This window comes from Zonotrichia albicollis, chromosome 13 (genome assembly GCF_047830755.1).
Source record: "Zonotrichia albicollis isolate bZonAlb1 chromosome 13, bZonAlb1.hap1, whole genome shotgun sequence".
Taxonomy (NCBI): domain Eukaryota; kingdom Metazoa; phylum Chordata; class Aves; order Passeriformes; family Passerellidae; genus Zonotrichia; species Zonotrichia albicollis.
This window is the reverse complement of record NC_133831.1, coordinates 8206132-8226373: the sequence shown is the minus strand read 5'-3', so window position 1 is coordinate 8226373 and position 20242 is coordinate 8206132. Positions and strand designations below refer to the sequence as shown.

At 56.8% G+C, this 20242-nt stretch overlaps 2 protein-coding genes and 1 long non-coding RNA gene across 4 annotated transcripts; 2 read left to right on the top strand and 1 right to left on the bottom strand.

The window, feature by feature from the left end:
* The first annotated feature begins 312 nt into the window (after window positions 1–312).
* FA2H (fatty acid 2-hydroxylase) lies at window positions 313–11682 on the top strand. The gene is made up of 7 exons (XM_074550969.1): window positions 313–655; window positions 6502–6597; window positions 8295–8437; window positions 8535–8641; window positions 9891–10063; window positions 10550–10802; window positions 11429–11682. The coding sequence occupies exons 1-7, from the start codon at window positions 389–391 to the stop codon at window positions 11506–11508; spliced, it is 1119 nt and encodes a 372-aa protein (XP_074407070.1). The 5' UTR covers window positions 313–388; the 3' UTR covers window positions 11509–11682.
* Window positions 11683–14348: 2666 nt separating this feature from the next.
* Window positions 14349–19150, top strand: MLKL (mixed lineage kinase domain like pseudokinase). 2 transcript variants are annotated; one of them, XM_005490815.4, is made up of 10 exons: window positions 14349–14805; window positions 14988–15101; window positions 15203–15377; window positions 15478–15575; window positions 15700–15835; window positions 16372–16456; window positions 16836–16984; window positions 17183–17232; window positions 17685–17825; window positions 18891–19150. In XM_005490815.4, the coding sequence occupies exons 1-10, from the start codon at window positions 14349–14351 to the stop codon at window positions 18941–18943; spliced, it is 1458 nt and encodes a 485-aa protein (XP_005490872.1). In that variant the 3' UTR covers window positions 18944–19150. The 2 variants fall into 2 exon arrangements, with proteins under 2 accessions (XP_005490872.1, XP_026651481.1); XM_026795680.2 differs by lacking the exon at window positions 18891–19150 and having other exon boundaries at window positions 17685–17947.
* LOC141730772 (uncharacterized) lies at window positions 18020–20151 on the bottom strand. The gene is made up of 3 exons (XR_012582429.1): window positions 20035–20151; window positions 18638–18826; window positions 18020–18535 (listed from the first exon to the last, which is right to left on the bottom strand). It is a non-coding gene; the product is annotated as an uncharacterized LOC141730772 (long non-coding RNA).
* Between the last annotated feature and the right edge of the window lie 91 nt (window positions 20152–20242).

The window sequence follows — 20242 nt, the reverse complement described above, 5'->3', positions numbered from 1 at the left end:
CCCAGGGTTGCCCAGACCCGCCATTCCCCACCCTGGCCGCACCCCTAGGCCCAAGGGGGGGCAGTCTCCCCTCTCCTGGGGCCGCCCCATTTCTCCGTCCCCCCTGAGGGTGCCCTGTGCCCCCTGTGCCCCGCTCTGCCTCTCCAGGGATGCCCCATTCCCACTTTCCAGGGTACCTGCCCTGGGGCGGAGCCTCCGCACCCCAACCATGCCCCACCCGTCCCTGGCTGCCCAATGGGCTGCGGCGGGGCGCGGCGCGGGGCGTGGCCTGGCTGCATATGCATGTATGCAGATGAGCAGGTGCGGGCAGAGCGCGGCGGCGGGACGGGACGGGACGGGACGGGGACTCGGACGGGAGCGGAGCGGGACGGGGAGCGGCGGCGGGGCCATGGCCACGGCGGGGCCGCGCTCCTTCAGCGCCGCCGAGGTGCGGGCGCGCTGCGCGCAGGGCGCCTGCCTGGTCTCCTGCCGCCGCCGCCTGTACGACCTGAGCGGCTTCGTGCGGCTGCACCCGGGCGGGGAGCAGCTGCTGCGCCGCCGAGCCGGCACCGACGTGAGCGCCGCGCTGGACGGGCCGCCGCACCGGCACTCGGAGAACGCCCGCCGCTGGCTGGAGCAGTACTACGTGGGGGACATAGAGCCCGGCGATGAGCAGGTACCGCCGCGGGGCCGAGCCGGGACCGGGGGACACGGCTATAGGGGAGCCGGGGGGACATGCAGCCTCTGCGAGGTGCCTCTGGTGCTGGGTACAGGTGAACAAGGGCTGTGGGGTGCCCCAGGTCCCGAAACTGGCAAATGGAGAGGCTGTAGGGTGTCCCAGGTGCTGCTCCAGGATGTGCAGGGTCTGTACAGAGAATGTCCCGATCCAGGATGTGCAGGGTCTGTACAGCGAATGTCCCGATCCAGGATGTGCAGGGTCTCTCTAAGGCAAAAATCTCCCAGGGCCGGCAAAACCAGCGTTTCTATAGGGCACTCCACGTCCCCGGGACTGGGATGTACAGAGATTATGGGGTGCCCTAGGTCCCGGATTGAGTTTTGATAGGTGCTCCAGGTCTGTGCTCTCTGGGATCTGGGCACTGCTGGGGTTATAGAGCATCTCAAGTCCAGAGTGCATGGAGTCTGAGATGTGCAGGGTCTGTAGGGCACCCTGGATCCAAACTGTGCAGGCTCTGAGTCATACAGGGCACTCCAGGTCCAGTCTTCTCAGCGCCCAAGCTGTTCAGGACATACAGAGGCTGGATGGGCTTTGGGGTGTACAAGGTAGGAAGTTTCTGGGGTGCATGCAGCACATAAGGTGTTTAGTGCACCGAGATCTCAGTCTGAGCTGTATGGGACGTGGTGTGTGTTGGGTGTGAGCAGGACAGGACCCATAGGATCAGGCTCTGTAGGATCTGGGGTCTACAGGGCATGAGGGGTGAAGAGGACAGAGGATGTTTGAGGCTCCTGGGGTCTGCATGGGTGGTGCCTGAGGTGTGCAGGGTGCCAAGGTGCCGTGTGCCTCCTGGCTCCCAGGAGTTCTCTGGCTCTGAGGTGCAGGGGACCCTGAGGGTGCCAAGTGCACAGAGCTGGGTACCTGCAGGGTCCCCCTCCACGGCCACCTCCCTTCCTGCCATGCTAGGAAGCCGGGCTGATGGGTGGATCTGGGGTGCCAATGTGGCATGGAGGTGTTGGGGACTTTGGAGGGATGCAGGAGATGGAGCTCAGTGTCAGTTTTGGCACGGAGTGGGCACTGGGACAGGACACCCTTCCTGGCCCTGTCAGCACTCAACCGGGGACCACGGTGCTGGGCACAGGGGTGTCCAGTGGTGAGCAGGCACTGCTGAGAGAGGAGCCCAGCCACGTCCCTCCCTGCCGGGTGTGGGGCACGGGACACAGCTCTGTCCCCGCCGTGCCAGTCCCGCGCTGCCCAGGTGGAAGGGAAGTTCCGCAGCCTCCGGGTGGCCCTGGGCACTCCTGCGCAGTTTCCAGCCCTCACCAGCGGCCGTGGGCAGGATGCTGAGCAGCAGAGCCAGCCCAGCCCCCTTCTCCAGCTCGCAGTTCCTCTCTCGGCATCCCAGCGGGGTCGGTGACCGGCCGGTCCCTCTGGCTGCTTGTTTGCTCTCGCTGCTGTCCTGCCCAGGGCCAGCCCCGGCCCCAGCGCCACAGACGGGGCTTTGTTTCAGCCCCGGTGCAACGCCTGCCCTTTCCCCGCACGGTCCCGGCCGTGGCACCTCCTCTGTTGGGACACTCGCCGAGCCGCCGCCTCCTCGCAGGCGTGACGAGCCCAGCGGGCTGGGGTAGGAAGGTACCGGACAAACGGGTTCCCGTGCCGAGGGGAGCTGCCACCATCCCAATGCAAATACATGGCGTGATAACGCAGGCTGCAGGGAGATCTGACACTGCCTGGTGCCAGATAAACCATCCCAGCCTGGAACACGCAGGGCAGGGATTAGAGCTGCCTGCTGCATGGTGAGGCTGCATCCAGCAAGCGCTGAGGTGTGAGCTGCCCTGCCCTACTCCCCACCCCCCAAAAATCCTCTCTGGGGAGAGGTGGTGACCTTGTTGGTGCTTGGGTTCATGCTTTGGGTGCTTTGGGGCAGGTGTAGCCCAAAGAGCTCTTTGGAGGAAGTGTTACATTACCCCAGTTTGATTCCAGATCTCCACAGCTTTGCCAGTGCCTCTCCTTGCCCGTTGGATGTGCCAGGGCTGCATCATCCCCATGCTGAGAGATTCAGAATGCTCTGGTCCCACAGGCATCCAGCATCCTCCCCTGCTTCCCACAGGAATTTCCAGGATTTTGCAAAGGGGGGAAAATGTGTTAATGCAGGAGAGAAAAAGAAGACAAGATCCAGCCTTCATTCCACTGGATCTGGCCTCTCCATGCCCCTTCCTGTGTCTCTCTCCTTTGGCCACAGGTCACTTTTCTGCATCACCCAAATCCTTTTGGCTAAGGACAAATTAATCCCTAAATATTTTATCTATGCAAGCAGGACATATAGGGGAGATCAAAGTAAATACCAATAATTACCTAAACTAGACAGTGGATTTTAACAGCCGCGCTAGAAGGGAGCTGGATCATCTAATTACCCTTCCAGTTTGAGCAATGAGGGACTTTCATCACAGCCTCTTTGGGGTGCATGACGTGGCTGTGACTCACAGTAAATCTTCCATCCTTCTCAGGTTTACTATCCTTCTCTTCCTCTTGCCTGTATTGCTGCACCTTGCCTTGCACCTACCCTGGCTTTGCATCCCAGCCCGAGCACGTTGGGATGTGGGCGGGACACCTGGGGCACCTCTTTGGGGCTGATGTAACAAGAAGTCACTTTTTATATTGCTGCTATGATTAGCAGTTCAATTCACCTCCTTTTAATAGTCCTGCTGCACCCAGTGTTTAATGGGCCAGGACACAGCCAGAGAACACAGACCCCAGTGCTGCTGGGGTGGTGCTGTGGGATGGTGCCCCCACCTTGCTCGGTGCCCTCTGCACCTCCGGGGGTGTCCTCATGCTACAGTGCTGTACCTGCACTGCCCACAGAGCTTGTCCCATGTGGACACCAGCAAACAGCTTCTGAGGAGCTCAGTGAAGGTGCTGGAGGCTGTGGAGCAATGCAAGGATGGTAGGACTCCTCTGGGGTTTGACTCACTGGGAAAACGGGTGGAAAATCCCCCTGGGTCCAGGCTTTTGGCAGAACAGCTGTCTGCAGGCAGCATTGCCCTGTCTGGGCCAGGGGGGGCTTTCCAGCTTCTCTGCCTGTGTCCCAAGAACACTGAACCCTGTGCTGGGTCACCCCTTCTGTCTGTAGCCCACATTACAGCTGGATTTTGTTCTTTTAATGCCCCAAGCCCTGATGCAGGGCAGCACTGGGCTGGCACAGCCCGTGCTCTCCAGCTGGTGCAGGACCAGTGCAGAGCGCCCTGTGTGACCCACGCAGGGCAGCCAGAGGCTCTCAGGTGGATGCTGGGTCACCCAGTCGCTGGATCGTGCCATGCCCTGGGTGTTTGGCCCTGTGTGTACCAGCAGCACTCACCAGGACTGCTGCTCACTCACAGCTGCGGTGCCTTGTGGGCGTTAACTTTCCCTTCCTTACGTCAGGTCCCTTGTTCATCTTCCCTGGCAGGATCTGTTTGCCTGGGGACAGCTCAGGTGCATCCTCACCACCCACAGGTGACAGCAGAGCCCAGCTCAGCACAGCCCTTGGGCCTCCTCCCAGCCCACCTGCTTGGAGCAGAACAGGCAGAAGCCCCAGCAGTGGTTCAGGTGCCATGGGGCTGGATCTCAGCAGGGCCCCTGCGTGCCTGGGGCAGGCAGGAACAGGCCACCCTTTGGGGAGCCAGCTGGGACATGCCAGCGTGGTTTGTGTCCTGGTTGCGACACAGCTCCAGTCCTTTCAGTGCCAGCTCCAGGGTGAGCAAGAGGAGAGCCTTCCTCCTGCTCCCCAGCTGAGGAAGAGGAGGGGTAGGAGATGATTCAGGTGCTGACAGGGAGCTGCCATAGCCCACAGGGCAGTGGCATGTCACTGATGGTAACCAGCCCAGGTGCTGGTGGTGAGGTGGGATGTGAGCCCCCAGTCCATCTCCCTGACCTGGGAGGACCAGGAAGCCTCCAGGCATGACACGGTGCTCAGGCATCCATGGGCAGGGGAACTGGAGGTGTGTGAACATTTCGGAAAAGGGAGGAGAGGTGCCGGGCATTGCGTCAGCCCAGCTTTCCTAAGCATCCTTCCTGCTGCTGCCTGGGCTGTGGTGCAAGCTGAAGGTGGAGAGCCCCAGCCCGTTCAAGCCATTTCACTCTCTTAAAGTCAAATTTTCTTCCAAAGCACCTGCAGGGCAGAGGCAAAACCATAAATCCACCATGCTTTGCTGGATTTTAAGACATCCCATCTGACCTAGGGTTTTTTAATGTCTGGCTGAAGGACAGAGTGTGCAGCATGGAAAATAGCAGTGGGAATCCTCACAGAGAGGTGTGGTGGTACATAGCATCATCTCATATTGGTGGTCTGCCTGCAGTAAAATTGATGCCAGTGGGATTCCAGCCTGGAAATACTGTTTGGAAATATCCCCTGTCCTCCCATGCCCGCTGCCCCAGGCAAGGGGTTGCCTCAGAGCTGGGTAATGCAGTTCCTGTACCGGCAGAATGAGGCTTTTAATCCGGCTAGCCCGAGAAATGGGGTGGGAGCACATCTTGCAAGGAGTGCCTGCCGTGGGTAAACAGTGCCTGAGCCCTGCCTCGGTGTCCCCAGTTAAGTCCTGACATCCTGGCAAGGTGACACCAGTTTTCCTGCATCCCAGGCCCTCCTGCAGCTGCCAGGGCAGTATTCCCCTCTATAGGGAGGCAGTGCATCCCTGTCAGAGCGGTGGGGAGAGCATCCACTGAGGAGCTGGGGGAAAATCCTCCCAGTCTGGAAGCGGGACAGCTGAAGCCGCATCGGGCAGGGCTGAGCTGCGGCCCCGCCGTGCCCTGCCCGGGTTAATGGGTAACCCGGGCCGGCAGAGCGGGACAAAGGCATGCTCGGCACGTCCTGCAGGGCAGCCGGCGCTGCTGCCGGGGGGCACGGCCGGCCCGGGGTGTGCACGGGCACGGCCCAGGCTCAGCGAGCCCCCACGGCCGGCGCCGGGGCTGGCACGGCTGCAGCAGGGAGGCTGCGCTGGCAGCTGGCACCGTGTTTGCTTCCCAGCATCAGCCGAGGCAGGTTCCTCCTGTTCCTCAGCCCGCCCTGCCAGCGGGACTGCAGCTGGGTCTGCATCCTGCCACCACCGCATCCCCTGTGCCTCAGTGTGCCCTCCAGTGTACCCCCTCATATCCCACAGCCCATGGCAAGGGCAGCCAGCCCAAACCCCCCACATATCCCACAGCCCATGGCAAGGGCAGCCAGCCCAAACCCCACCTCATATCCCATGGCAAGGGCAGCCAGCCCAGTGTCACCCTGTGAAGGACACTTTGCCTTTTTCCCTGGACAAGGTCACTCTTTCTGTGTGTTTTCCCTTGTGCCCACAGAAGGGTGGTGGCACCAGCTGTACCACACTCCCCAGGTCTGCCAGCCCAGCTTTCTGAGGGACCAAAAAGCCAAGCTGGGTTTTTTGGAGATCAGTGGGGTGAGAGGAGGGAGCAGTAACCCAGCAATGCCCCAGGCTTTACTGGCAGTGCCAAGGTGACCTCTGCCATAGCACTGCCCATTTGCAGTGGAAAATGCTGTCCCAGGGCCCAGAGTTTCTGCATTGCCACTCTGCCGTGCTGTCCTGTCCATGGGCAGGGCATTCCAAACACTGGGCTCAAGAGGAGGTTTCCAAAGAGCCCCGAGCCCACAATGCTCAGTCTGAAGGGCAGGGCAGCTCACTAGCAGCTGCTTCCCTCAGGAAACCTGCTCTGCAGGAACTCACTGACTTAAATTCACCAGATTTTTCCCCATATTTGTTTAGCAGGCAGGAGCTCGCTCTGGCCATACCCCTGAGTGCTACAACCATCACCATCCCAGCTGAATCCACCGCTGGTGCTTCACCACAGAGTTTCCCCTCTCTTTCCAGAGCCTCTCTGAGACAGTGGATGAGAAGGAGGTGTCTGCAGCAGCCCAGACTCCAGAGCAGACAGATCTCTGCTACAGAACAGTGCCTGTGGAGAGGGTAAGAGCTCTGGAGTCTCTCCTACACTGTTTGCCAGAGTGCCCCTGGGAAACACCAGGTCTCCCGTTCCCTGCGTGAGGGCTGGGTTTCTGCTGGGCTGTCACATGGGAGGGATGGCGTGAGGGAGCCAAGCTGACCCAGCCACTTGTGCCCTTTCTCCTGCTGGGGATGGCATTGCTCATGCTTTATTGCACAGGCGTGGCCCCGCTGGGAGGCTCCCATTGCAGCAGCATGGGAGAGATGCCTTTCTCTGACAGCTGCTGTGCCCTTCCACAGGGAAGTGTTGCCAAGCCACACCTTGCTTGCTTTTATTTCTTGCTTGCTTAATTTATTTTATTACTTTATTTATTTTCTTTTTTTTCCCCTTGCCTGAGCACTCGTAATGAGCAGGAAGGGATTCCCCAGGCTGGGCAGGGTGATCCCTGTGTGTGCAGGGTGCTTCCTGCCCTGCCAGCTGCTTCCCAAGCATGCCACAACAGTGGGGACTTGTCCCCAAGGTGCCTTTGGCTGCCCCTGCCCTCCACAGCACCATCTGGTCACCACATCTTGCATGGTCCCAGCTGGTTGGTGAGCATGCTTTTATCTTGTAGAAAGTTGGAGTTTTTTTAGAGCAGGAGAACATCTTTCAACCCCCAAATTAATATTTTATCACTGAGCACCTTTAAAAGAGAATGTCCATTTCCAAGTGACCTTTTTGCTTTAACTTTCCCCCCAGTGGAGAATGGCTCTGCTCCCATCCCATGCACCAGCTGGGGTTGTTTCCCCTCCTGTGTGACTGTGTTCATCCCTGCCTGCAGCAGAGCCCCCAAAGTGCCCAAAGCCACCCTGGATCCTTGCCCTGGGATGCCCTGAACGGAGCCATCCCCACCACTGGCAGCACAGCCCCAGGTGCCACATGGCTGTGCCAGTGCTGTGTGGCACAAGCAGCCCAAGGAGAGCTGCAGGCCCAGGGCTTGGCCAGGCTAGCGTGGTTTCAGTCCTGGCACAGGGGTGGGACCAAGAATCCACCTTATCTGGCCAGACCAGCAGAAGATGTGTCCAGGGATGCTGAGCAGTGGCAGAGGTGGTGCTGCCTGTTGTGCCTCCCAATTTTCATGCCATGCCAACATGTGTACCCACACAGGTTCCTTTTTACTCCTGCACCTGAGTTCAGCCGTGCTCAGCAGCACTGCTGGAGTCTGTGTTCCCATCCTGTGTCCCTGCTCCCCATCCCTTCCCAGTTTGCTCCTCACTGGGCTGCCCAAACAGCTGTGGCCGCCCCATGTGTACTTTGCACAAGGAGAAACGTCCTTGGCTGGGGCAGTGCCATGGGGATGGGATCCATGTGGCACCAGAGGTGTTCTGCTGGGCCATATCACTGCTCACTATCTAATCTTGGCAGCAAAGAGCCTCAGTTATCAGGGCCTGATGCTGAGCCAGGTCTGGGTACAGCCACCTTCACCTTGATCCCCTGGCAGGTACCTGGTGGCACGGGGGTGAGCTAAGCCCTGGGCTGATGTGTGTTTGGCCCCTTGTCTGCCCCGTGCTGGTGCTTGTAGGGAGCTCAGGGCACCTTGGAACCAGAGACAGCTGCTCTTGGGGCATGGGAGGGGTTTGCAGCCCAGAATCCTGCAGCAGCAGCAGCAGCTCAGCTTTGTGCCTGGTGCTGGGATGGTTTGTGGGCTCCCCAGCACCACAACCCCTGTGTGCTCCCCCAGGACCTGGTGGACTGGCAGAAGCCCCTGCTGTGGCAGGTGGGCTACCTGGGGGAGAAGTACGATGAGTGGGTGCACCAGCCCGTGGATCGGCCCATCCGCCTCTTCCACTCGGATTTCCTGGAGTTCCTCTCCAAGACAGCATGGTGAGCTCTGCACTGTGCCCCAGCTGGTGCCTGCCCTGGGAGGGGGATGGCTCACCAGCCTGCAGGACACCCTCTGACAGCTCCTCCTGCCCCATAGGTACGTGGTGTTCATGGTGTGGACGCCCGTGGTGCTCTATCTCAGCTGGGTCAGCTACACCTCCCTTGCTCAGGGCAACACCAGGCTCTTCTCCTCCTTCACCACAGGTACGAGCAGCAGCAGCAGCAAAGCTTTTGGGCTTCCATTGCTGACCCCGCTCTGGGCCATGGGGCAGGAATGGGTGGGTGAACACCTGCATCCCTTCCTCACCCCTCACTCTGTACGTGCTCACCAAAGCCACATGCAAGAGCAGCAGTTCAGCACCTTTCCCTTGTGGCCACCAGCGTGTCCCCTGCATGAAGCCCCCTGTGCTTGCCCACCTCCATCCCCTTCCTCTCCCCACAAGGTTTGGTCCCCCAGGGATCAGCAGAGGCACAGAGCCCCCTGGGCTGAACCTGCTCCCTCCTGCCTCGTTCCCTCGGTGCCCACAGCGCTGCGGGTGCCGGGGCGGTTCCGATGCCGCCGCCGCCCACCCGGCCGGGCTGAATGCCGGGGAACAAACCCGGCTCTGAGCGCCGCCGGCTCCTCACAGAGCGCGGCTTGTTCGCCCCGAGCGCCTGCCCCTGAATCTCCCACTGTCTGCTCCCTGCTCCCCCGGCAACAACAACCGTGCCCAGGGCAAGCTGTCTTCTTTGTTGTCTTTTTTTTTTTTTTCCCTTTTTTTGCTGGGCTCCCTATTTTTTTTGCAAGGTGCCACCCAGTGCCAGCTGTGCCCAGCTGTGGGGTGGGGAGCGCCGGCTGCACAGGCACTCCCTGCTTCTTGTGGCATCCAGCACCTTGCTGCCAAGTTTTGTGGGGATTTTTTTCCCTAAAAATAAGTGGGTTTTGGGGCAATCCAAATTTTGCTAGGAAGGACACAGGGCTGGCAGCCAGCCCTGAAAGAAGGAGGTGGCTGAAAAATGTTCTGCGGGGGAAAGTGCCCAACAAGTCTTTTCTTTTTCCCCCCAAAAAAATAACCACCAACACCAACAGCACTGTTTTACTGTCACGAGTGCTGCCTGTGCAACTTAGGTCCCTCCTGCCTTGTTCTTGGTGGGTGAAGCAGCTGTGTAATGGTGATGTAGTCCCTAGAGTGCACATCCAAGCCCACGTTGGAATCTGGAATGCAGGGAGCTCCCCTCAGTATTCCTGAGGCAGCAAGAAGCTGGCTGATTCTGTAAATTAGTAGGAATCAATGGAAAATGTGGTTTAGAGCAGAGCTTGGGCAGTTAGCTCCCTAGAGGAGCTCAGGGCAGGAGGTGGATGAGTGGTGGGGGGGAAGGAGAGCTGAGCATCACCCTGATGCCAGTGGGAGGATGGTGATGGATAAAAGCACCTGCACCTGCCCTGCTGACCGCTGCATGTCTTGTTGTGTAGAGTACTCCATCCCTGTCCACAAATACTACTTCCCCTTCATCTTCCTCCTGGGAATGGTCCTGTGGTCCCTGCTAGAGTACCTCATCCACCGCTTTGTGTTCCACATGAAGCCACCCGCTAGCAATTACTATCTGATCACGCTGCATTTCCTGCTGCATGGGCAGCACCACAAGGTGAGTCGCAGCTCCCGCCCCCGCTGGCACCGCCTGGCCCGTGGGAATGGTGGCCTTTGCCCCACCACAGCTGTCACTGTGTGCCCTTTGCCCACACAGGGCCTGTTGCTGCCTGCTCAGTGTGACTGGTGGCATCCCAAGCGAGGCACTTGCCCAATACCAGCAAGGGCTGTAAAACAGCCCTGGAGAAGCTGGAGTTAATTTTTCAAGATGTGTGGTTGGGCAAGAGGGAAAACCAAAAGAGCCATAGGCTCTCTCTAGCTTTGCTGGAGGAAATGGGGAGCTTGGGCACCTACCAGACAAAGCCACCCCCTGCCTGGGCACCTTGGCATGCATGGGGGGCTGCTCCCACCACCAGGTACAGCCTGGGGAGGGATTTTGCTGTTGGCTTCTCCCAGATGGGTTTCCCTGATGCTTGGCAGGGATGTGCAGAGGGAGGAAGGGTGAGTGGGAGCTGCCTGTCCCACCATCCCTCTCTGCTTCCAGTCTCCCTTCGACAGCTCCCGCCTGGTGTTCCCTCCCGTGCCGGCCTCGCTGGTGATCGGCTTCTTCTACGGCGTGCTGCGGCTGCTGCTGCCCGAGGTGCTGGGGCTCTGCGTCTTCGTCGGGGGCCTCTGCGGCTACGTCATCTACGACATGATGCACTATTACCTCCACTATGGCTCCCCCAAAAAGGGCACCTACCTGTACGGCCTCAAGGCTTACCACGTCAAGCACCACTTTGAACACCAAAAATCAGGTAGTGCTGCGCTCCCCGTGCGTGCTGGCAGGGGAAGGGGATGTCGAAGATCCAGCCTAGCTGCGTGGGTGAAGCTGATTGCTCCAAAATATTTGGGATTTGGAATGAGGAAAGCCAAGCACTGTGCTGTACAGTGAGGTGCTGTAGCCCGTGGAGAATATTTCCTGGCGCCCAGGGTGAGGATGAGGAGTCAGAGCAGGGGTGAAGGCAGCAGCTGGCTCACTGGTGGGCATCAGTGCTGCCTGGAATGGCAAACCCCCATGGTGCTGGATGTGGGTGCCTATCCCTGCCCAGGGCAGCATCTCTTCCTGCTGGGAGGTGTTGACAGGTGGAGGGTGAGGCCCTGGGCTTCTCCAGATCCGCCCCACACTTTCTCTAGCCCAGTGCTTGCTCAACCTGCCCTTTGCCCGGTTTCCTAGGAGAAAACGCCCCATCCAGATAAGCTATCATTCATGGGGCTTGTTGGCATGGCCCAGCCAGCTCCTGCTCTGCTCTTCCTCTTCGTCTTCACTTTGCCTTCCTCCCTCCCCAAAACATGGGCACTCCTTCCTCACCAGTTAACACAGAGCCCTTGCAACACCTTGATGGTGGTGCCGTGGGCTGAACTCTCTCCTCCCTGCCCACAGGTTTTGGCATCAGCACACGCTTCTGGGATTATCCTTTCCGGACACTCATCCCTGAGGAGACCTTCAAGAAAGAGGACTGACAGCCCCAGCCCAGAGCTCAGCTGCTGGCTCTGTGCCCCTGCACTGGTGTCCCTGCCCTGTCCCCTGCCTGGGGGCTGAGCCACAGAGTGACTCCAAGTGGAGCATCCCTGTGGAGTGCTGTGGTCCAGCTGTGGCACTGGCAGGGGGACGGGGGGCTGAGGATGGTGAGGAAAGGGGAGGAAGAGGCTGTGGGGTCCCCTGGTGCACCCCTGCCCTACCTCGCTGCCCTCCCGCTCCAGGCTATGGATGCACGGGCAGATCTGCTGCCTGGAAGATGAAGTGCCTGATGCCACCCTCCCTCCCCTGCCCTGGCACCTTGCCAGAGCCCTCTCTCTCTGTCTCTCCCGGGCTGCCCTCTCCCCAGGGCACCCAGCACGCTGCAGTTGCCTCTATTGCCTAACTCATGCCGAGGGGATTCCCTGCCCTAGGTCCTTCTCCCAGCCCATCTCAGCACAGAGTTTTCTTGGCCTGCAGCCCTTTTGGGGCAGGTCCCACAGCTCTGGATTGTGCCTTTTTCTAACCCTATCTCTCTGCCAGATTTATCAAGTTCATGGTTTTCATAGACATTGGCTACTTGAAACTCAAACTCCGATGAAAAGAATTACTATGAGATGCCTTTTTTGCTGATCCTGTGATTTTATTTTTTATTATTTTTTTCCCTAATGTTTACTGCAGATATTTAAAGGTTTGAAATAAATTTATATGTAAAACTGTAGACACTACAATTGTAAATAAACTGTATATTTTGAAAAATAAAACTTTCTAAAAAGGGTCTGGGAAATGTATCCCCCAGGGCTGCTCACAATTTTGTTCTGCCACCCTTCGTGTGTCCCTTTCCAGGTGCTGATGGCCCTTGGAGCCACCATTCCTGGCTCCCCTCAGTGAGGCAGGAGATTTGCAGGGGATATTCTCAGCAGAGCTGTGTGACGTTGGGGCTCTGGGTAAGCAGAAGCTGCCACTCACTTCTCTGAAGTTGGGCAATAGCGTCACGTGAACCCCAGAGCTTCCCAAAATTAGCCCGGCCCTCTGACGAAGCCATCTGCAAAACTTCCTGCAGTCCCAGCAGAGGTCAAGCCCTGCTTCCAGCCCTGGTGCCCACAGCCCAGCTCCTTTGGTGCTCCTGGGGCTCGGGGATGGCGAGAGGAGCAGGGTCTGGAGGGTGTCACTGCACATGTAGGAGGTTCAACAGGGCACGGAGCCCTTGCTGTGGGTGTTCCAGTGCCCTGGGCAAACCTTCCCACAGCTGCCAGCTCAGCAGAACAGGTTGTGATGCTCAAAATAGCAGAAGCATCAACACAGGCATGAATAACTTCCCCATCCCCTTTTTCCCACTGCACTTCCTGTGGGCAATTCCTTCTTCCACCAGGCAAAACCCATCACAAGGGCGTTCAGCCCTCGGGAATACCCCGGGCAGCTTTCTGGGAAGCGGGAGCTGTGCTGGCGTGGGAAGGTGCCTTGCACAATGTCCCTTCCGCTGTGACACCCTTTAAAGCCGCGCTCGGCCCGCCGTGCCCCTCCAGCCTGCGCAGGCAGTGAGGTCAGGAGGCACGGGCAGGTCACCGACCTTCCCTTCTCCTGGCGAGCAGAGGAGATCCTGCCTTGGGGCCTGCTGGAGAGAGCCTGAAGAGCACGGGAGAGCGGCTGCCGCTGGATTCTGGGTGCGTTTCCATCTCCTTTCCAGCCAGGAGAACCTGGCACCCCTCTCTTAGCGTTGGCTGGGTCAGAGGGGCTGCTGCTAATTTCCTTTCAACAGGGGTGGTTTTCTGTCCTTGCTACCTGCATGTGGGCTGGGGAGCAGGCACCTTCCTTGAGGGGATGCTGAGCGTACAGAAAGAGCTTGATTTAAAATCTTAGGTGGGCAGAACAGAGCTATGGGGAGAAAATGGGGAGAAGCTGGGGCTGTGAAGATGCACAAACCTTTATTAGATGGGTGACCACAGAGAGAGACATTGGGTAGAAATGAAAACAGATCTTTATAGCCAAAGATACGGGTTCTGCGGGCAGGAACCCAGGGTGATGCAGGGCTGGAGCCAGGAATGCTGCCCAGGGGATGCTCCTTGGGTCACTGGTGTTCCTGCTCCTCTGGGTGGAAGCTCTCTGGGATTTAGCTCAGACATTTAATTAATTAATTAATTAATTAATTAAATGTGATGGTGTTCACAGGGGTTCTTGGATTGGGGAAGAGACGAGGATCTGACCCCATGTTTCAGAAGGCTTGATTTATTATTTTATAATATATATTACATTAAACTATACTAAAAGAATAGAAGAAAAGGTTTCATCAGAAGGCTAGCTAAGAATAGAATCAGAAAGAATGATAACAAAGGCTTGTGTCTCGGACAGAGTCCGAGCCAGCTGTGATTGGCCATTAATTAAAAACAACACTATGAGACCAATCACAGATGCACCTGTTGCACTCCACAGCAGCAGATAATCACTATTTACCTTTTGTTCCTGAGGCCTCCAGCTTCTCAGGAGGAAAAATCCTAAGGAAAGGATTTTCCATAAAAGATGTCTGCAACAATTACATTTAATTAATTGTACATTAAATTAATGTACCTAAATAAAGCCAAAACATCTCTTGCTACTGTGAGAAAGATGTGCCACTGCCGCTGTTACTGATGTGTGTGCCTGCTCCAGCCTGCACAGGCACTGCAGTGGGAGGCAAAGCAGGGAAAGCAAAGCAGCAGGAGATGAGGGGCTGTGGGAGGATGTGTGTCATGTCAGGGTGTTGTTCCCTAGGGTGGAAGGTGAGGAAGAGCAGCATCTCTGAGCAGCACCTGAGGCTTCCCTGCACCAGCCACTGCCGTCCCCCGTGGCCGAGCCCTTTGCTGCAAGCATGGACATCGTGGAGAGGGTGTTCTCTGTGGCCCAGGCCATCCATGCCCAGTTCGAGCAGGTGAAGTGCTGCAAGCACCAGTGCCAGCGCCTCGTGGAGCGCATCCAGATCCTGCTGGAGCCCGTGAGGATCCTCAGGGCTCAGCCACGACAGCACATCTCCCACCACGAAGAGGAACTGATGAAAAAGCTGCTCCAGGCACTGGAGGAAGCCCAGAAACTGGTGATGAAATACAGCCAGACCAGCTGGATCCAGAAGTTCCTGCGAGCCCGAAGCACTGGCGAGGAGTTTGTCTGGGTGAACGAAAGCCTGGAGGACATTGCCCAGGGGCTCTCCCTCCTGCTGCAGGCAGAGCAGAAACAGGCTTTCCTGGAAGCCTTCCAGTCAAAGACGTGTCGCAGGCAGGATGCTGAGGACCTGAGGGATGACAGAGCTTTCTTGGACCAGGTGATTGCAAGTGAGTGCATTTAGCAAACCCTCCTAACCTGTGACTGGTGGTTGCCCCTCTCTCCAGCTGTTACCAAGCTCTGACTTGATGGCCATGAAGAGCCCAAGGGACATTTAAACCATGAAAGAAACAAACCACACAATCATGCTTGTTCATCCAGTGGGCCAACCTCTGCTTGTTTCTCTCCCTAGGTACCGAGGAGCCCAAAGATGCTCTTGAGGAGGTCTACATCGACAGGGAGTGTATGGAGAGCAAAATGGACTGGATGAAAAGCGAGCTGAACAAAGTCATTCGTGAGATGGAGCGTAAGTCGGTGTCACACCACCTCACCCTGTGCACTGTGTCCTTTCCCCCCAAGCCCTGCCTAACGTGTCCCTTGTTCCCTTCTGGCACATGGTGGGAGCAGGCTTGAAGAAGGTGAACGTTGGCAAAAGAGAAGACATCACTGAGATCAAGCGGGACCAGCTCACCTTCCACAGGCACCTGCAGGACACAGAGAGCTACGACCTCTACGAGGGCGAGTACCTCAAGTACCCTGTTGCCATCAAAACCTTCAAGAGGCCGCTGACCACTGACCCAGTGTGAGTTGTCCTGGCTGGGAACGAGTGTGGCCCCAGGAGGGTGGCACAGTCTGTGCCATGCCTTGTTCCAGGGACCTCACCACACTGTCCATCTCCACAGCAAGGTGAGAGACATCTTTGAGAAGGAGATTCAGACCCTGAAGAAGTTTGAGTCTCCAAACATCCTTCGCATGTACGGGATCTGCATTGAGGAGAACGGTAGGGGTGTCACACTCATGTCACCCTTTTCCTCCCTGCCATGCCCAGTGCTGGCTGGTGGCATGTGCCTTGCTGTGGTCCCCTCCCAGGAGGTGGCACAAGGCAGGATGGTTTTGCCTTGCAGATGGGAGCCCCTGCTTCTCCATCGTCATGGAGTACTGCAAGCACGGGACGCTGCGGGACGTGCTGAACAAGCAGCAGAACCTTTCCTGGGACATCCGCATTCGGATGGCCCTGGGGGCTGCCAGAGGCCTTTACAGGTGAGCACCTGTGTAACCAGTGAGTAAATTCACCTGATCACCTGAAAGCTGAGGGCAGCTCCCTGGTACCTCAGAGTAAGCTGTGGTTTCCTGTTAGACACTGATTCCCAGTGACACCACCTTGGGACCCTGGCATGGGAGGCTGCTGTAGGGATAGGTGGTGGATTTGGATGCAGCAGCTCCCATCTACCCTGGGCACTGTCCCCCACCTCTGGCTTCAAGCCTGCAAAGGCCTGGAAGGGGGAAATCCCCTTTCCCAGATCCCCAGGGCAGATTTGGAAGTGCCCTGCAGCATGGCAGCTCTCCTTACAGGTCCTGCCCATCCACAAGGTTTGTACTGTGCCCACAGGAGCTCAGGGTTGATCCAGCAAGACAGGCAGAGAGCTGCTGTCTTCTCTGCATGTCAGTCCTTCCCTCCACAGCAGGAGAGAGCACCAAGGTGGGGATGGGTCAGTCCTTCATCATCATCATCATCATCATCATCATCATCATCATCATCATCATCATGTGCAGTCCTTTGTCCCTTCCATCTGCAGGTTGCACCAGACAGGGGAGAAGTCCCGACTCCACGGCTGCATCTGCAGCAGCAAGTTCCTGGTGGCTGGGGATTACTGTGTGAAGGTAAGCACCATGCCTGGAGATGCTTTTGGGAGTTTTAAATGGTTTTGTGGATGTCTCCCTGCACTAACACTGAAGGGAATTGTGATGGTCCAGGATAAAATGGGGTAGTGGCATCTCCCCAATGACTTTAGGCACTTAAACCTCCCTATCATGGTCTTACCATCAGCAAAGTGAGTGTTCCTAAAGCATCCAGCCCGGGTTCCTAAAGCCCTCACCTCTGGTTTTGCTTGCAGGAAGAGACCCGTGCAGGGCAGCACACACAGCTGCTTACCAGCCTTTGCTGCCCAGGGCATCTCTCTCTGTTTTCTCCATCTTGGGGCAGTCTAGCTGCACCACAGGTTTCTACTTCTCCTTTTCTCTCTGTCATTCTCTCAATCAGCTGTCAGGATTTGAGCTGTGTGAAACAGAATCATCCATCAAGAGGAAAGCCAAGAAGGACTGGAAACAAGTCTCTATGCTGGCCTACATTGCTCCAGAGAACCTAAAAGACATCAACTACCCTTACAAGAGTCCCTGTGAAATATACAGGTGTGTCTGTCCCTCCCAGGAGATGCCTGTGAGCAGGCAGGTGTCTGGCAGAGAGGCTGCTGAGCTATGGAAGGAGGCCAGGTTTAATCAGACACACCAGCAGATGCTTCCAGTTGGCATAGCCCAGCAGCCCTCTCCACCAGAAGGGAGGAATACATGGTGGAATGAATACTGAGACTCTTGCTTGTCTCCTTCCAGCTTTGGGATCGTTCTGGCAGAGATTGCAACCTCCAAAATCCCATTTGAAGGTGAGACAGGAGTATCTGGTTCCCTGCATGAAAGCCTCACGGCACAGTGTGGTTCCTGCCTGGCACTGGGTGCTCCCTGCTCCTTCCCTGAGCATCCCTGCCAGGTGCCAGCTCCTGGTGTGCCTGACAGCTTCTCCTGAAACTCCAATATAGTAAAGTATTGTAGTAAAGCAACCTGCCTAAACCACAAACATGCAAATAATTTTTGTTTCTATTGGATGGTCATGGGCAGTTAAGCATAAACACATCTTGCTCTAGTGAAGCCCAACAGTGTCACGCCAAATGCAGTGGGATTCATTGCAGATGGAGTTTGGGTCACCTCCCTGCTGGCTTCTCCCTGGCACAGGCTGCAGGCAGGCTCTTGGCAGGGCTGTGTGCTGGGTTCCCTCCCCAGCACCCTCCTGTGGCAGCAGAGCTCCATCCTGACGCTCCTGTTGGCATTTCTTGTCTAGGCTGCACTCCTGGGGAGATCGTGGAGAAAATCTGCAATCACCAGTACTGGGACCCTCTTGGGGAAGATTGTCCTGAAGATCTGAGGAAAATCATTGAGCAGTGCCAGGCCTGTGACCCTTCCCAGCGTCCTTCTGCCGAGGGTGAGTGTCCCATACACCTGCTGCACAGGCCTTTGCATCCCTCATCAGCTGCTTCAGCAGGTTGTTTGCCCCTCATTTCCCAAAGAATTTGCTTGGCTTTGTGTTTTGGGATCCTGCCTTGACCTTCCTTTTTGTGCCAACAAGTCCCCCAGTTCCAGACCTCACACATTGACATTATTTACCCATGCCATGACAATAATCTCCAGGCTGCTTGTGCATGTGGTGTCACATAAAAGGAGCTTTTTCTATCAGACAAGCAGGGGCAGGAAGAGAGGAGTTAATCCCTACTCAGGTCCTGCAGATCCCATAAGCTGGAGGAGCAGCCACAACACTGCAGGAACATTTCCTGCCTTGGGCTTTAGCTGTAAATTGCAGTCTTAGGCATTGCTCAATTGCAGGGAAGTTTTCACTGTCTCTGAAGCTGATTTGTGTCTGATCAGACAAATAACTGGTCTCCAGCAGGAGATACAACAGCAACATCAGGAAATTACAGAGGAATATTTCTGGTGTGTTTGAAGTCACAGAGCTCATATCCTTCCCTTGGTTCATTTGTCTAAGGGGAGAAAACTTCCTTCAGTTTCATCCACTCCATCCTACAGGACCAGATCCATACAAGAGATGTGGGAAACGTGCCCAAGAAACCACTGAGTGTCCCATCTGTGTGCTTCCATTTCCCACAAGCACTTCCCTGGCACAGGGAATAGCCCTGTCTGAAGAGAAAATACCAAAATATCATTAGGGATGTTGACAAAGTCACATGGAGGAAACAGGATGGCTTTATTACCCTAATATGACCCTAATCCAACACCTACCACTGTGTGGTGCTGGGCTGGGAGGACAGTTTATTGCAGCTGTTCACAAGGGTGTTTCCACAGACACAGCTACTTGTCCTTGGGCTGGGCTGTCTGCTCAGGCTGTCCCTGCTCACCCTTTGTGCTGGCCCCAGCAGAGGCCGACTCCATGTCCTGATCCTCATCAGTGAGGGAAAGCCATCTTCTCATCTGTTAAAAAAACCCAAACAAGCCCACCACAAATGTTAGTTAATGCCATGCTTGTGTTTTGCAGAGATTGTGGACTCTCTGGCCGACCTGGAGAAAAGCAGGAACCAAGGAAGTTAACTGTGGGAAAGGGGCTGGGTGACCAGGGCAGCAAGCCCAGGGTGCCACTGGCCCCTCTTCCCCCTGACAGAGACTGATGGCTCCTGTTTGTTTGTGTGTGTGACACAGACACGGGGCTCGTGTTTGTGTGTGTGTGTGACACAGACACGGGGCTCCTGTTTGTGTGTGTGTGTGACACAGACACGGGGCTCCTGCTCATTTGTGTGTGTGACACAGACACGGGGCTCCTGCTCATTTGTGTGTGTGACACAGACACGGGGCTCCTGTTTGTGTGTGTGTGTGACACAGACATAGGGCTCCTGTTTGTGTGTGTGTGTGACACAGACACAGGGCTCCTGTTTGTTTGTGTGTGTGACACAGACATAGGGCTCCTGTTTGTGTGTGTGTGTGACACAAACACAAGGAGCCATGCCTGGGGAGAGAGATGACTTGAAGAGAAGCTGCCAAGAAGCCAAGGGGGAGCAGAGGGATGGAACAACCGAGGGATGGAACAACCGAGGGATGGATCTCAGCTTCTTTTACGAGGAAAGACTGAGGGAATTGAGCCTGTTCAGCCTGGAGAAGAGACGACTGAGAGGGGACCCCATCAGCACTGTCCCTGTTGGAGAGAGGCTTCAGAGGATGGACTGGGCTCTGCTGGGTGGAGCCCAGCCACAGGACAAGAGCCAAGGGGCAGAAAATGATACATGAGAAATTCCACTCGGATATGAGGAATAATTTCTTTACTGTTGGGTGATCATACACTGGAACATTGCCCAGAGCAGGTGCGGAGTTTCCCTCACTGGCAATACTCCAGAAACATCTGGCTGCAATGCTGTGAAACTGCTCTGGGGCAATCCTGCTTGAGCAGGAAGCTGGGAGCACAGGACTCACCGTGCTCCCTTCAACCTGACCCATCCCGCCATTCTCCCCGCCCCTGCCCACGGAGGCGCGGGGGCCCGGCTACCCTAGACTCCTCCCAGTTCCCCCCAAATCCTTTCCGGTTCCGCTCGGCTCACCTCGGGGTTCTCGCTGGTTTTCCCCGCCTCCCTCCCAGTTTCCTCCCGTTGTCCTCAGTTCCCCCCGGTTCCCCCCGGTTCTGCCGGACTCACCTCAGGCCCACCTCGGGCCCGCCCCGCCGCCGTGGCGAGGCCCCGCCCACCTCCCCCGGTTTGAATGAACTCGTGTTCCCGCTCTTTTCGCCACGCGGCGTCTCCGCCAATGAAAACTCGCTCCCCTCCTTTTGCCCCACCCCCTATGCCGTCAGCGATCTCGTTGCCCAATCAGCCGGCCTTCACTGCGGCCCTTTGACCAATCAGA

Bases quoted from the DNA above. Each gene is read 5' to 3' on its own strand.
- FA2H (XM_074550969.1), top strand. From the start codon at position 389: ATGGCCACGGCGGGGCCGCGCTCCTTCAGCGCCGCCGAGGTGCGGGCG. The intron at 6,598-8,294 runs GTAAGAGCTCTG...GTGCTCCCCCAG, and splicing joins GAACAGTGCCTGTGGAGAGG to GACCTGGTGGACTGGCAGAA. The intron at 10,064-10,549 runs GTGAGTCGCAGC...CTCTGCTTCCAG, and splicing joins TGCATGGGCAGCACCACAAG to TCTCCCTTCGACAGCTCCCG.
- MLKL (XM_026795680.2), top strand. From the start codon at position 14,349: ATGGACATCGTGGAGAGGGTGTTCTCTGTGGCCCAGGCCATCCATGCC. The intron at 15,378-15,477 runs GTGAGTTGTCCT...CCATCTCCACAG, and splicing joins CCGCTGACCACTGACCCAGT to CAAGGTGAGAGACATCTTTG. The intron at 17,233-17,684 runs GTGAGACAGGAG...TTTCTTGTCTAG, and splicing joins CTCCAAAATCCCATTTGAAG to GCTGCACTCCTGGGGAGATC.